General features: G+C 31.7%; 1 protein-coding gene and 1 long non-coding RNA gene across 4 annotated transcripts in view; one reads left to right on the top strand and one right to left on the bottom strand.

Annotated features, from left to right (window-relative positions):
• LOC149485340 (tachykinin-like peptides receptor 99D) overlaps window positions 1-12368 on the top strand; it is a 56712-nt gene extending 44344 nt beyond the window's left edge. For 2 of the 3 annotated variants that reach the window (XM_089700192.1, XM_089700193.1), the window contains exons 3-11: window positions 2367-2520; window positions 3289-3463; window positions 7346-7501; window positions 8271-8330; window positions 8847-8997; window positions 9701-9897; window positions 10520-10659; window positions 10840-10955; window positions 11255-12368. In XM_089700192.1, coding sequence (XP_089556318.1) covers window positions 2367-2520; window positions 3289-3463; window positions 7346-7501; window positions 8271-8330; window positions 8847-8997; window positions 9701-9897; window positions 10520-10659; window positions 10840-10952 — 1146 coding nt within the window. In that variant the 3' untranslated portion in view covers window positions 10953-10955; window positions 11255-12368. The remainder of the gene's footprint in view (window positions 1-2366; window positions 2521-3288; window positions 3464-7345; window positions 7502-8270; window positions 8331-8846; window positions 8998-9700; window positions 9898-10519; window positions 10660-10839; window positions 10956-11254) is intronic. The other variant, XM_089700194.1, reaches the window with a different exon arrangement.
• LOC149485333 (uncharacterized) overlaps window positions 1-15256 on the bottom strand; it is a 316030-nt gene that overhangs the window by 173718 nt on the left and 127056 nt on the right. The gene's annotated exons all lie outside the window — the stretch shown is intronic.

Below are 15256 nucleotides of genomic sequence, written 5' to 3'. Positions count from 1 at the left end.
TACGCTATGCTTATCTATTACCTTCCTAATATTATAAAGCTGGACAGTTTGTTTGCTTGTCTGTTTGAACGCGTTAATCTCAAGAAATACAGGTCCAATATGAAAAATCATTTCGTTGTTAGATAGCCCATTTATCGAGGAAGGCTATAGGCTACATATCATCACGCTAAGACCAACAGGAGCGGAGCAATGCGAGTAAAACCGCGGAGCACAGCTAATATGGCTGTATAAACTGTAAGCTGTAAGAATACTGTCTATACTAATATTATAAAGAGGAAAGTGTATGTTTGCAGCGAATTAGCTCAAAAAGTAATCGACGGATTTGGATGAAACTTTACAGTAGTAGGCTATTCATCAGAATAACATAGCAATACTTGATTTTGCCCACGCGTTGGTCAGCAGGTAAAACCACGCGGCACAGCTAGTAATTTATAATAAAATACTTTAATATATATTGATTATGCAATTACTACACAGTAAACAAATAAAATAAATCGAGGCATTCAAAGAATAAGGTGCGCTTAATAACAAAGCGCAGCACGCTTTTTCATTAACGACTTTCCAGAGCTTTCAAATACGAACGAATTTCTCAAATTAGAATTTTATATTTCAACTACTTAGTGCTTCGATTTAAATATTTAGTTATAAATAAATTAGCTTAAAATTTTAATCCAAGGTTTTCCATTATTAATTTGCACTACCAGTTACCACCTAATTCAGAAACGACTTCCCAATTAAATAGGTAAATAATTTTATTAGCAGTATTAACGCTCTACTTATGTTATTGGTGTTTTGGTAAATTCATTGATGCTTGATGTGAGTCCGTGGGCAATTTATTTTATAACGTTAAAGAAATTTTGATACTCAACAGCAAATAAAACACGGATAGACAGACGGCGGAACGCCCGCCCCGCAAAATATCACATCACAATTCTGTGCATTTTATTTCAGTGCAGAATACTTACATTTCGTGACAACAACACTTGGTACTTACTATATAACTACACCAGTTTAAAATGAATTTTCCAAAGTGTTGTAGAATTCGTCAAACTGTCAATTTATGTTCCCTTGTTTCCAACAATATAAAAGTGACTACTTACAAACACTTGTAGTCCGGGATACATCGCCCATTTTTGCAAGTGATTACTATCAAGCTAATTTTTCGTGAGTAGCTTTATTTTGATGAGATGCCCAATAATTTCATGTACGAAACTCTCGATTGTGGTAGCTACCAGAGGAAACAAGGATAAAATATTTTGATTTGATGGTTCTCAAATATTAATTACTAACTGAATGTTTTTTTTTGTTCAATCTAAAGATAATTATCTAAATTATTCGAAAAAATATTTGTCCTACAAAATCTATGGTTTGATCAAAGAGTCCCCCTTTCCAATGTGTATCGATAACGAAGTCATCATAAATGATTACTAACCAGCTGATTTTTTTATTTTCACTTATTTAATACTTATATAATTCAACAGACATATTGTCCTACAAATTGCGTAATAAATATTTGAGAACCGTCAAATCAAAAATTTTTATCCTTGTTACCTCTGTAAGCTACCACAATCGAGAGTTTCGTACATGAAATTATTGGGCATCTCATCAAAATAAAGCTACTCACGAAAAATTAGCTTGATAGTAATCACTTGCAAAAATGGGCGATGTATCCCGGACTATTGATACTTTGTTCTTTTTAAAATACAAACAAGACAAGTATTTCCGACTACAATTTAATAATGTAGCACTTCATATATCATCTGTCTTATTCTAATAAAAAAAGAAAGTATTAATTTTGCATGCTAAGCTATAACGCTTACATAATTTTACGTAGAGTTGTTTGAATTCGCTTGTGGTGTGTTTAATTAATAAATTGTTAATTATGCGATGTTACTCCTATGAGGAGTTTAAACTTTAATCAAGTATTATTAGTTAAATTTACTTTCATACTTGTTTGTGATAAATTATTGTTTCTAATGCATATTGCAATATGGCTATTTTATGTATTTGGGCACACTTTTTTTATGCAGTTAGGTTGTCTACCTTCAAAGATGTTTCCCTGGGGAAATGGTTTACACATATATCTGATAAATATATGCTTTCTGATAAATATTCCTTTATCAACATTTTATCCACACGAAAATGGTTTTCATCCCGGTTGAAGTTATCTCGGAAGAAGGTTGAACAAAGACAGTCATAAGAATTACCAACAAAAGAAAAAAATTATCAATGAAGCAAGTGTTAAATGCCGAAAACCCCAGACCGTAAAATTGCTGTATTATCTACACTCTATCCAGTCCACAATAAATGTATTGTCTTCTAGTATATTATCGATAAATAATTTAATGAAATATTATTTGTTCTAGGTCTACCAATCGTTCATACTACCATGGTGGCGGCAAATACTATGGACCGTGTTATTTGCGGGTATGGTAGTGGTGTCCACTGTTGGGAACCTCGTCGTCATATGGATAGTTCTAGCCAATAAGCGGATGAGAAGCGTGACCAATTATTTTTTAGGTAAGTCTATTTGTCAGTAGAGTTGTAAAGAAATATATAATTACCCTAAGTGTTCGTGGAATGCTAAAAAAATCAATAGGTAAATTATTTTAATACTTACATATTATAAATTCTTAACTGACTATCTCAGTACTCAGTATGTAGAGGCTTAAAAAATATTGTTATATGTACTATTCATGTATTCACATAATATCAAAAAGGATAACATATCAAATATGTAATCCTTATGGTAACTTCACAAAATAAGTCAATGGTATGCTGCGGTACAAAACCGCAGGCCAAAGCTGTTACAATGTTGGGTTAGTCGCGTATGTGTTCCTTGCCCTTTCGGAAACATATATTAATGATATTTAAAATACCTTTCGGCACAAACAAATAAGCTTATAAAATACTAAATAGGGATATAAAGGATACTGCTAAGCCACGTAACCAAGCAACAAAATAATGACTTCATTATTATAATTTTAAATTTTAATGATAGCATTACGTTGCTACCCTCTTTATGTTTACACCTGTATTAACACTGTTATTTTCATGTCAGAATATTTAAATTACGAATATTTGGAACCCGTATAAACAAAGGATTAGCAAGAAACGAAAAGCTAAACTTTAACACATTGTTAGTAAAACTTTACAGACAATCAGTGTCCATTATCAATGGTCGACAGATTTGAAATTGGCGTGAATTCAATTTCATGCTAACAATGTAAAATAAATTTCTTTTAGAAAAATGTCTCTTATCTCAACTTAAAAAGGTTTTTATTTCAGTGAACCTCTCCATAGCCGATACAATGATGTCCACGCTGAATGTAACCTTTAACTTCACGTATATGCTGTACTCCGATTGGCCATTCGGACACTTCTATTGCAAATTTTGCCAATTCGTAGCAGTACTGAGCATATCGGCTTCTGTATTCACTCTCATGGCGATAAGTATCGATCGGTGAGTAAAAAATTCATATTTCTCTTATTATTTCGCGCTTTTAGGCTGGTTTGTGTTGTATAATTTTATAATTTATTTGTTTTAATATCACTTGAACCTGGCTTTAGAAAGTTTCGATGATTTATGATTCAAAAAATGTGAGCTGAAAAAAATGGAAGTGACTCAGATATCGCATTATAGTGTAAGATGAGTAAGTTTTAAGTTAAAATGCTATACTCCTTATAAGTGCGAATTTTCTGAAGACATCTAAAAAAGTAAACCCATTAAGCATCCATTGTGTTTATTGACTGCGTCTTCGAAGTATGTAATTCTAGACATTGTGAGCACAATACCTGGATAACAAAGAAACCTCGATAAGAGCTCCTTCCCCCCTAGTCAAGTGGCTTTCTGTTAGCGTAGCGTTCAATAGAATAGACTACGAATGTATGAGATTGACGTAACCTGTAGATACGTTTATCTACAGCCTACGTCAATCTCATACATTCGTAGTCTATTCTATTGAACGCTACGCTAACAGAAAGCCACTTGACTAGGGGGGCAGATATCAAAATCGATCGGTTGAACAAACATGTTAATCGCATATTCTATATGATCCATTGAAATGTTACATTTTTTAGGCCTGACCTTGAGTTTTTTAGAGGACGCAATTTTATTTTTTTGATGTGTAGGGGGGGTCAGTGTGAAGCTAAAACCAAGTTTGTGGGGTCGCCACCCTTGTCCCATGGCCGCCATCTTGAAAATAGCGGTTGAAATGGTTTTAACGATATATCTCTTAAACTATTTATCTGATAATAAAACAATTTTTACATTATTTGTTGCAAATTAAATTCTCTACAACTTTGATTCAGTAACTTTTTGTCGTAGAACTATAAATAAAAAAGTTATGAGCGAAAATGTTCAGAAATTAGAGCTATTTATATTTTTCAATAAAACTTTTTTTTATCATTTTACGAAGAAATGATATAAGACTATTTTTGTAGATTGTTTTTCGAGGAACAACTTTTATATACAACATTTTTTCATTACGTCAATAGCTAAGGTTTTACAGCGCTCAGAAGTGAGTACTATTTTTCAGTAGTAACTATACATAATAAATTGGCTATTGGCTCTTTTCCCAGACTCCACAACAATGGAAGCACACTGCAGAACATTTCAGCCCTGCTTTTCGACGTAAAAAAAAACGCACTTCCAGACTCTACCTCCTGGGTTGTGGGGAAAAGATTCAATAATTAATTATTAATAATGTAAAATAATTATTAAAAATATTATTATAACAAAAATAGAATAATTACTGGTGACAAATTATTATTAGTACACACATAATATATCGTATTCTGTATAGTAAAGAGTACTTAAAATAGTACTCACTTCGGATGGCTGTAAAACCTTAGCTATTTACTTAATGAAAAAATGTTGTAAATAAAAGTTGTTCTACGAAAAACAATCTACAAAAATGGTCTGATATAATTTCTTCGTAAACTTATAAAAAAAAGTTTTATTGAAAAATATAAACATCTCTAATTTCTGAACATTTTCGCTTAGAACTTTTTTGTTTATAGTTCTACGACAAAAAGTTACTGAACCTAAGTTGTAGAGAATTTAATTTGCAACGAATAATGTTAACATTGATTTATTATCAGATAAATAGTTTAAGAGATATATCGTAAAAACCATTTCAACCGCTATTTTCAAGATGGCGGCCGTGGGACAAGGGTGGCGACCCCACAAACTTGGTGATAGCTTCACACTGACCCCCCCTACACATCAAAAAAATAAAATTGCGTCCTCTAAAAAATGTGACCCCAAATGTAACTTTTCAATGGACCAATAAAAGATGTCTTCTATTAAAATGAACATCTGTCAGCCCCTGTAATGTGATTTCTTCTAATAGGATCTTAAATCATACCGACCGCTACGACAAAGGTATTTAATTTCATACCGAAAAGTCTACAATGTTGGCCCGAGATCTACATTAAAAGAAGATTAGGGAAAAATGCCAAAGTGTATAAAAACGGCTGGAACAAATTGATGTTCTTAAAACAATTTAGGAATTAATTAGGCGAATGAAAGCGAAAAGCCACTTCGATGTAACAAAGTTTTCGAATTGAGTATAAATGGCATTTGAAATCTGATATTTTATTGGATTGCCCTTTTAACACTCCAATTTTGTCAACATTCGCCTATTATATTTCGAAGAGCAAAATTTGTCTGTTTAATTAAAACATGTCACAGAAAAATGATATTAAATAGCTGGTGCTGAAATATAACGTCCCGAAAACGAATAATACGCTCTATTATGTTCTTCTTTGGATGGATTGTACCTATGCATATGTATAAATAATACCTACTTTGGGCATAATAATCAAAATATGTATTATAGTAGAAAGAGCCCTGAAGAATAGTTTGAAGTATTATCAGTCACTGAATTCAACAACGATAGCTTCATAAATTGAAATACCATCTTTACCACCATTTACCACCGATATAATGTTTGGTAACACCGCCAGGAGGAGCAATATACCTTCACACAAAAACGTTAAGATTTAAGAATTTACTAGAAATGAGCTTATACCTTCCTAAAAATAAAAAGTACGAAAGCAAAAAAATATAATAATATGCTCTTGATGCATGTGCACGACGCTGTTCACTTCCCATCAAATTATAACACGTGCGCCATGTTGCTATCTCTAGAATAAAAAAAATATATACATTTCTAGATTTTCCTCACATTATTAAATCTTTTTCAAATATGTGACGGTTCTTTGCAAATATAGAAATGCTCATATTATCCACGTGAACGATGAAAAAGTAAAGACATTTGATAAGTTCATTCAACTTCTCAAGTGAGAAGAAGTCTGTGTTTAAAATCGCATATTGAATTTCATATATTTACACCATAGTTACACAAAGGTGTTATTTCTAGAATCATAATTTAGAAATTTTCTGAGAAACAGGGGTATCTGTGAACAAAGACAATTATTTCTGTATGCTCGGTGTTCGGTATAAACAATCTTAATACTCAGAAACCAAATAAAACATACAAAATATATTTGTTTACCTATGTGATTTTCTTGTGAATAGTAATAAAACAATAGGTATTGTACCAAAAAATATATTTAAATTTGTTTTGTCTATTAGATATCTAAGTACAAGTACAATTGCCCATAACATACTAAATTCGTTTCCAGCTTCACTGGGAATTAAAATTGAATTTGTTTATAATATTTCAATTATCTTAATTCAACCAGAGATATAGAATGTGAGCGTATTAATACAAAATGCGATTCATGCAATAATTTGCGGGGCCATAGACCGCGAGCGATTTATGACTCGATTTTCGTCCCTCTGGATTGCATCGTTTGTAACATTAGTGTTCTATGAATACTAAAGCTTAATGTTTTAATATTCCTATTCCTTTATATTATTTTGAATGTACGTACTATATTGGTCGTATATATTTGTCGTTACATCGCCCTTCCCAGACACCTCCTACGAGAATATTAAAAGCGTTATATTGCTTTGCACGTGCTTGATTAAACTATTCCACTAATAACTTCGTTCCAACATTTGTTTTGGTTTATTTATTATTTGGAGTTGTTTACAATGAATGTTTTATTAAATTACAGCATTTGTTTGAAAATCTTTATTGTCTGCTGTTTATTTTTCAATGTTGCTCTTAACACTAAGAAAAATACATATTTTTTACACCCACAGTCTGCATTATTGCATGGATAAACTCATGACATTTTAGTTATAACAGAGCACAAAAGGCCATATAGAGGATTGATCAATGAAACAGATGTGATGTCTGCCCACGCCAAAGTCTCTGCATTCTATAGAATAGGTATAGACGGTATTTGCAAGACATATAATTTGTTTCAGATATGTAGCAATAATGAGTCCTCTACAACCGCGGTTGGGAAAACGCGCAACGCTCGGCATAGCAGCTGCCATTTGGGCTGGCAGCTGTATAATTAGTAGCCCGAACTTTCTGTATTTTACAACCGAAACTGATCTATTACCCGACGGAAGCTTAAGGTAATTACATACCCCTATTTATATTTTAAAGGAAACATTTTCGTTCATAATATAACCCCGTTTAAATTTATGTTTTTGTGTAATATGAAAACGTTGGTGTTATTTTTAAATTTGTATAGTTGTTTTAGGTGGATGCAATCAATGATTCGTTTGATAGCATGTGCAGCATTGATATTTTACGCGCTTGAAACAACAAGGCGTTAGAAATATTTGTGAAAATTTGTTTTCATTTTTAATATAATAAATTTGATAGAAACTTTGTAAGTGATTTATCTTTGCTCTACATTTCTCTTGTATACCAATAATATGCATTAATAAGACTTATTTATCTAGTTTCTATAAAAATGAGTTAAAATAAAGAGTTTACTTGAAGTAAGAAACTTAGCACAAAATGTAAACATGTATACCTATAAACACATTAAATATGATTTTAAAAATCGATTTTTCTGTTTTCAAACTCTTTTTATATCGCATATTTCTCATTATATTCTGAATTTATAATATGAATTGATTTTAAAAGCTGTTATTTAAATAAAAATATATTTTTGCAACAATTTATATGTCTAGAGAGTTACAAATCAGAAAGGGAATGCTTTTATAGTTAAAAATAGAGTGCGTCCTGTGAAATAAAATTAAATGATAGCTTATTTTCACATTTTCATAAAGTGAATTTCTTCAAAACGATGCTTGAAAGGTTGAAGCCGCGTTAATATAGTATCTAACAAGAACACGAATATGATTCTTTGAAATAAATTTGTTATATTTATAGACGAATATGTTTTCCCGACTGGCCGGATGGAATTACAACGAGATCTCAATTAGAATATATGTAAGTATAAACCTACTAAAAAAATAAAATTACAAGCTTTTTCAGAAAACAACGTATATAACAATGAACGCTCACTAATATTGATTTTACAATTATTATCAATAGACGTATTGTATTCTAGAAGAAAGATGAATATTTCCTATTAAATCATCAATTGTATAAATTCAAATAAAATGCTATCTCCTCTTGTTTCTACATATAATATCATTGGCTATCTCACAATATTTTATCGATAATCTATGAAACTCTATTCTAAAAACCCAATAAAACCGTGGAATCTTTGTTACAAAAATATCATATAAAGGCTGTTTTTTATTCCCTTCGAGATAAATCTATTTCATATATCAATGCTTACTCATAACAGAATTTTATTAAACGTCTTTCCGAGAAACTATTATTAGATAGGTTATTACTATATTATATGTTTACGTTTATTACTATCAAACCTTGAAAATATTGTCAAGCTCGTCAGTTTTTCCTGGAACTGATTTTAATGTGAGCTTTATCGGTTTTTAGGTACAATGTGATATTTATGCTATTGACGTATTTCCTACCAATAATGTCGATGAGTTACACATACGCGAAGGTTGGAATCGAACTGTGGGGATCAAAGTCCATCGGAGAATGCACGCAGCGACAGTTGGATAACGTTAAAAGCAAACGAAGGGTAATTCACAAAGGAATACTTCCTCCTCCTAATGTACTTTTTTCCAGTCATAGAGAATTTATGAAGGACAGGATATATTTAGTTAATGCTCCTTATATTCGATCGCCTCTGAAACTCTGAAAGCATAATGTCGAGGTCTTTACCGCTTTTCAGAAAACAATATTGTATTTACATTTTCCTTATAAGTACATATTAAATTTATAAAATATGATTAAGATATGTACGAAATTTTTTTCTTGATAATGTGCTTCTCACTGAATTATTACCATCCTACTTTCATTACTTCAGTATAAACAGAATTGTGATAATTTTACTATCTTCGACTTAAACTTGAGCAAATCCCTTTGCGGGATCAGTCATTGCCCACAATACAAAACGGATGACAAAATTGGACGGTTTTAATTTTGTACCATCTTAATTCGACTTGAAAGCAAATTCACCGACCTCAATAATTTTTGGCCCCGCATAATTACACAAAGGATCTTGACGAGTCCCTGCGGAATCTCTTAGCAAATATTACTCAATACGAATATAATATGCGCTAAGCTCACAGAATCTTCTTTATTAATTTCTTATTAGCTATTATTACAATGCTGTATATTTCAGTCATTCATTTATTGAAACAAGAATAAAACATTTTTAATCTCAACAAAGACTCTTAGAGAAAATGAAGTCGTTTAAAAGTTTTCTGAATATCTTTCAGGTAGTGAAAATGATGATAGTCGTTGTGGTTATATTTGCTGTTTGTTGGTTGCCATTCCACGTATACTTTATAGTGACGTCATACTACCCAGATGTAGTCAACTACAAGTACATACAAGAGATATACCTCGGCATTTACTGGCTTGCGATGAGCAACTCTATGTATAACCCCATCATCTACTGTTGGATGAATTCCAAGTAAGTTTGGTTACATTCTTGTACATGTACTTGTTGGGCTTATTTTTTTGAATGTTCAAAAATGTTATACAGATGTTGAACATTTTAGTGGAGCATACCTAAATTTTGAAAAGAAATATCGATGAAAGTAAACCTTTGATCTATATTGTTAGAAAAAAGTAACACTTAAAGGCTTCATACCGTACGTTTTCTAAGAATAATTTGAACATTCCATTACGTAGAAACATTTGTGCTCACACAGCAACCGCTTAAATACTTTGAAAGTGTAGTTATATGAAGTTCTCATGTCTTGAGGACAGTCTATAATAATCACACTTGCTTTTACTTTTTAGTCGCAACGTTTAGACACTAATGTATGCTTGGAGTTAGTACTCTGGAGACTTCTTGCTATTTTGCGTGTAACTATCACAAAGCGACACAAACAATAGAGTAATTGATAACAATACGCTAATATATTACGTACTTAGGTAAAATAAAAAAAATAATAATAGATAAGATTTATTGACTGCAATGTCCAACAGACATGGAGCTTTTCGCGGCTTAAAAACTTTACACTTGGTTTTAGAATATTTCAAGACTAGCAATCAAAATGGGTTAATAATAATAATATGGTCCTTTACAGATTCCGGCGAGGCTTTAAGCAGTTCTTCTGGTGTTGTGGAGCAATTGGTAACGGTGATTTTAGTAGACACAGAGCCTTTGGTCCCGACCGACTCGATATGTCCATGCGATCAGTCTCCCCAAGTCGAAAGAACGGAACAAGTATGTTATAACTAACAATATTTATTCTTGCCTAACGTAATCTTTTGAAGTTTTTGAAATTAATTCTTCATAGTTTATTGCATATGTAAAAGTCGCTTATTAACTATTTTATTTGTTTCCGCAACTACATTTACGCTTCCTTTGTACCTCTGAACGAATAAGTACAATTCTTCTTCGTAGGTTTGTTCAAGACGACATTCAAAACTACAAAGAGTACCAAAAAACCACCCGGCACTCCTCATTTGCTGCATGCAAATAAAATAGACAAGGAGTTGAACGGTGGCCAATCCTAGTTGGTAATTAACTTTATAGATGTATTATAAACAGAACCACCATTGCGCTGTGGATTGGCTTGATACCGTAGTTAGGACCGCTGTACCGCTGGCGTTGGTCATTGGCCGCATTCCTTTGCTTATCATTTGCTTTTTTCTTGTTTAGCGCTTTCTGAACATTATTTTGTGCCTTAATGCGAGCAAGTGAATGTTACGAGCATCCATAAAAATGCAAAAATCCAAAAAAAAATAATTCACAATCCAACCATAAACAAATCATTGGGCAGCAATATTGATAAAAATTAAATAAATATTTTGTGCAGGTACGATGCGCATATCGTTGCACAGCACGTACAACAACACGATGATGAGCAGCATCTGACAGCGGCGCGGCACGTCCGCCCGGCGCGGCGACCGCGGCGCGACTGAGCTCACACGCGCGAACGAGGAAAGAACGTGGATTTGACGAGCAAACCCCCCGCGCCCTGCGCCCACCCCGCAAGAACTCTATGGGTAATATACATTTCTACCAAGCTTTTGGAAAGTGTAGAAGTACCCACATAATTATAAATTTATAAATGTAACTTTCTAGTCATTTAATCTATGTTTTGTGTGTAAATAGTTAAATTGTAATACTCATATTTTGTAAATTGTTTTAATAAATTCTATACGATATAAATTATGTGAATATGTCTGTGTAGAAGACCGCAAATAATTTTGTATAGATTATCACACACTTGAAGATGTATTACGTCATAATAAAGTTATGTAGAGTTTTATATTATTCAGTGCAATATTTTTAATGGTAGCATAAAAATATATTTCAAGAATTATTAGTCTTTCCTTTGAATTTAATAAACTTCATTCCATTTCCACTCTGTAGAATGTGGACTTCGCTGCCAACTTATAATTTAAAAATTATTTTAATATAGACCGTACCTAAATCATCCTTGAACATTTAGGACCAGTGAAATGGTTTTCACGGGGATATAATGAGAATAAAATTCTTTTATAGACATTATTACATAATAATATAATTATATTACTAGCCATTGTAAAATATCGTAAATACAAACACATTCCTCGAATGAAAGATTATTTAATTTAAATGGTGCTTACGAGCTTTCCAAGTGTTACCTAAACCACGAAAATATTTATTATTTCTTCATTTGTGTAAGAATTGTTATAGTATTTTGCGAAAATACTGTTGCATATAAAGTTTATAGATATTATGTATAAAACGTTTTAAAATATATCTAAATAAGAATATTGTCTGCATATTTAAGTAAATAAACGTATTATGGTGTGTACATATTTAACCTAAGTCTAAACTAAGTATTGTAATTTGTAAATATTAAACATATTTGTCTGAGCAAACGAACTAAGTAATTTATTAGGCGTGAATATTATGCATGCTTAAAATCTATGTATGTGATAATGAAATAAATGGATTATAAACGCTATAACATTGTTTCAATGCAGAACATGAATATACCTATCCCTAATTATTATTAAAATGCCTTAATATTTTTGTTTCTAATTAAATTTGCACTTAGGCCAAAATAGTGCAAATAAATGATCACTGAACATTACCTCAAAGAATATTCGCTTCAAAATAAGTTTAGTATGCTCGAAATAGGCAATCTCGTAGTCTGTTACGGGCCAGTGAATGGCCGGGACCTTAAGTATAAGCAATAAACATTTCCTGCCCTTTAGATATTAGGCACATACCTTACAAAAACTCCATCACCGTAGACTGGGTCGTAACCCACACTCATTATGGCCGTCGTCAACAAACATACTAAAAGGCTATTGTCTCACATTTCCTTATAATAGAATTTAGACCACTTAAGTATCTAGTCTCGCTAATGTACCAAGGTATTTTACTCATCGATCATCCTATCGAAAACTTTCTGAAGTGTGGTCCCATATTTTGTTATAATTTAATTTATCTATCCTACGCACAAGAATGCTACAACTACTTACTAAATTCACTCATACTTGGTGTATTAGTAAATATAGTAATCGAAGCATAAAATATTAGTAGGTGTTTCCTCCTACACAAATTCGATAGTCATTAAGGTAACGCCGATATAGACTCTTATGTCATTTCACTCATCAATCATCCATGACCTCAAGAACCTGTGATCACAAATTTCCTCGCATTAAATTAAGGTCACTTAATTCACCCATATTAATAGGACATTACCTTAATGCATAACCTATCCCAACTATAATAGCATTATCGTGTATTCACATTATTAACATGCTTTGATCCCATACATTGAGTTTAATCAGTTGTAAATGTGGCAGATCAGTCAATCCATCGCAGGGTCTCAGAAATCAGAAATTGGTTCGTCACATGACAACATTTACGGATCTTTATCAATCACTCTGGCGGCTCACCCTGACATTCCAATACGATATCTCACTTACCTACCTATCTAAAATTGAAAATATAATCCAAATCTCAGGAAACATCTAAAGGAATCAAAACTTTTGCGTCTTTAATGTAACTTTCATCGAAGTAAATTGAACAAGCTTTCATGAAGTATACTCGTGAAATGAGTAAGACTGAAAGTTTAAAACGTGCTTCAAAATATTCAAAACACGGTTCTTTGTAGCAGAATGTTTGCAGTTTATTTACATTTTATCATAGGAGATTCTCTTTAAAAACTTTGCAATAGTTTCGTATGTTGTAAAAGAAAATGGTACACGGTTACCTAAAGAGCGAAATGTTATAATATTCATACAATTTCAGGGTCAAAATTCGAATCTTTGGTGCAATAAAAAGCAATTAGTGTAACCAAAAAGCAAAGATCTAACGATTAAAGATCATTATTTAAACCTGTGACAAAAGATTCGAAACCGCATTTGGAAACAATGAGTATTTAAATTGTTTCTAAAGACCTTCAACAAAGAATTTCCAAAGCTCTTAACTGTTCACTGAATCGATAACATTTTCACGTAGGTTTTGCACTTCCTCTAGCACTCTATTACCTTAATAGTGTGTAGAATATATTATTTATCCCGACATTGGAATTATATAGAAATGATATGATATGAAAAATAAATCAAATATATTTCAAATTACTCTTGGATACGAACTAGGGATACATTTTATATGCACGTAAGTATATTTTATTCAAAATTCAGTGCAATCTGGTAAGAAGTTTTACTCGCAGTGAATAGTTTATACAAAATTTCTAAGATACACTTCAAAATAGTAATAAAAATACAGCGATATTTACTTATATTTATTTATTAGGCTTTGAAGTAAAATAAGGTTTTAATACTGAATAGTAATTAGCCAATTAAAATAAATATTATATTATGAACGAACTTTGAACGAAACTAAAATCGACTTTTTACTGTCAAGTCTCAAAAGTCTCTACCATAGGTCTCTACCAACCAAGGTTGGGTAACCGGGGTTCTACCTAAGGGTTACTCGTAAGTAACATAATAATTTAAAAATTCAAATTAAAATTAGGTGCAATAAAATTTTGATCATCGGCTATTCCATAATCGGATTACTATATTTTATCAAACTGTTTTTTCAAATAAGTAAGTTATTTTTCTTAAAAACCATAAATATTTTAACTGACCATGATTCTCTTCTCTCATTATTATTGACTCATCAAACTAAATAATAATAAAGATTAATTATCTATTCAAAACAGTAACAAATATATTTCCATCAAATGATATGAACAAAATGTCCTTGCAATTATTGAACTTTTATAGTAGCACAGATAATAAAATACTATAGAAAGTATCTATTTGCTAAAGGTATGTTCCTTGAACCAATAAATCAAATAGCCCCAAAGGATATTTTAGAAAACAGCCGAGTGAGCCGGGTAACAGCTTGTACGGTATAAATTTAACTGAATTTTTCGACCTTCTCCCATTAAACTGTATCGAAAATACACATTTCTGTGAAAAATCATTCATAGCTTCATGTAATTGTTGGATTGTTTGATAGATTCCATATCATACAAGATGAAATAGTGTTTTTATTAGTTTCATATATTTATAGAACTACAAATGAAACGCGCACTATGTTTATTTCTTTACGCTTGAGAGTTATATTGAAGGATAAACACTGAAGAGGTTTAGTTTGGAGGATACTTACAATTGTTGATATTTTGATTTATTATCACAAGTCATAACGACGCGTACAGAATACTTTACTTAATGATCTAAGAGAATACTCAATAACTTCTATATCAATTATAAGTTAGTGTATGATATTGAAACACGGTATCACAAATATTCTTAGAATAAATCAGTACAATTCACACATTCCATTGTTTGTTATCTTATCG

The sequence above is a fragment of the Colias philodice genome, chromosome 10 (genome assembly GCF_061535455.1).
Source record: "Colias philodice isolate Cphi_HAF_F1 chromosome 10, ilColPhil1 Martin Lab GWU primary, whole genome shotgun sequence".
Classification (NCBI taxonomy): domain Eukaryota; kingdom Metazoa; phylum Arthropoda; class Insecta; order Lepidoptera; family Pieridae; genus Colias; species Colias philodice.
This window is presented reverse-complemented; position numbering and strand designations above follow the sequence as displayed.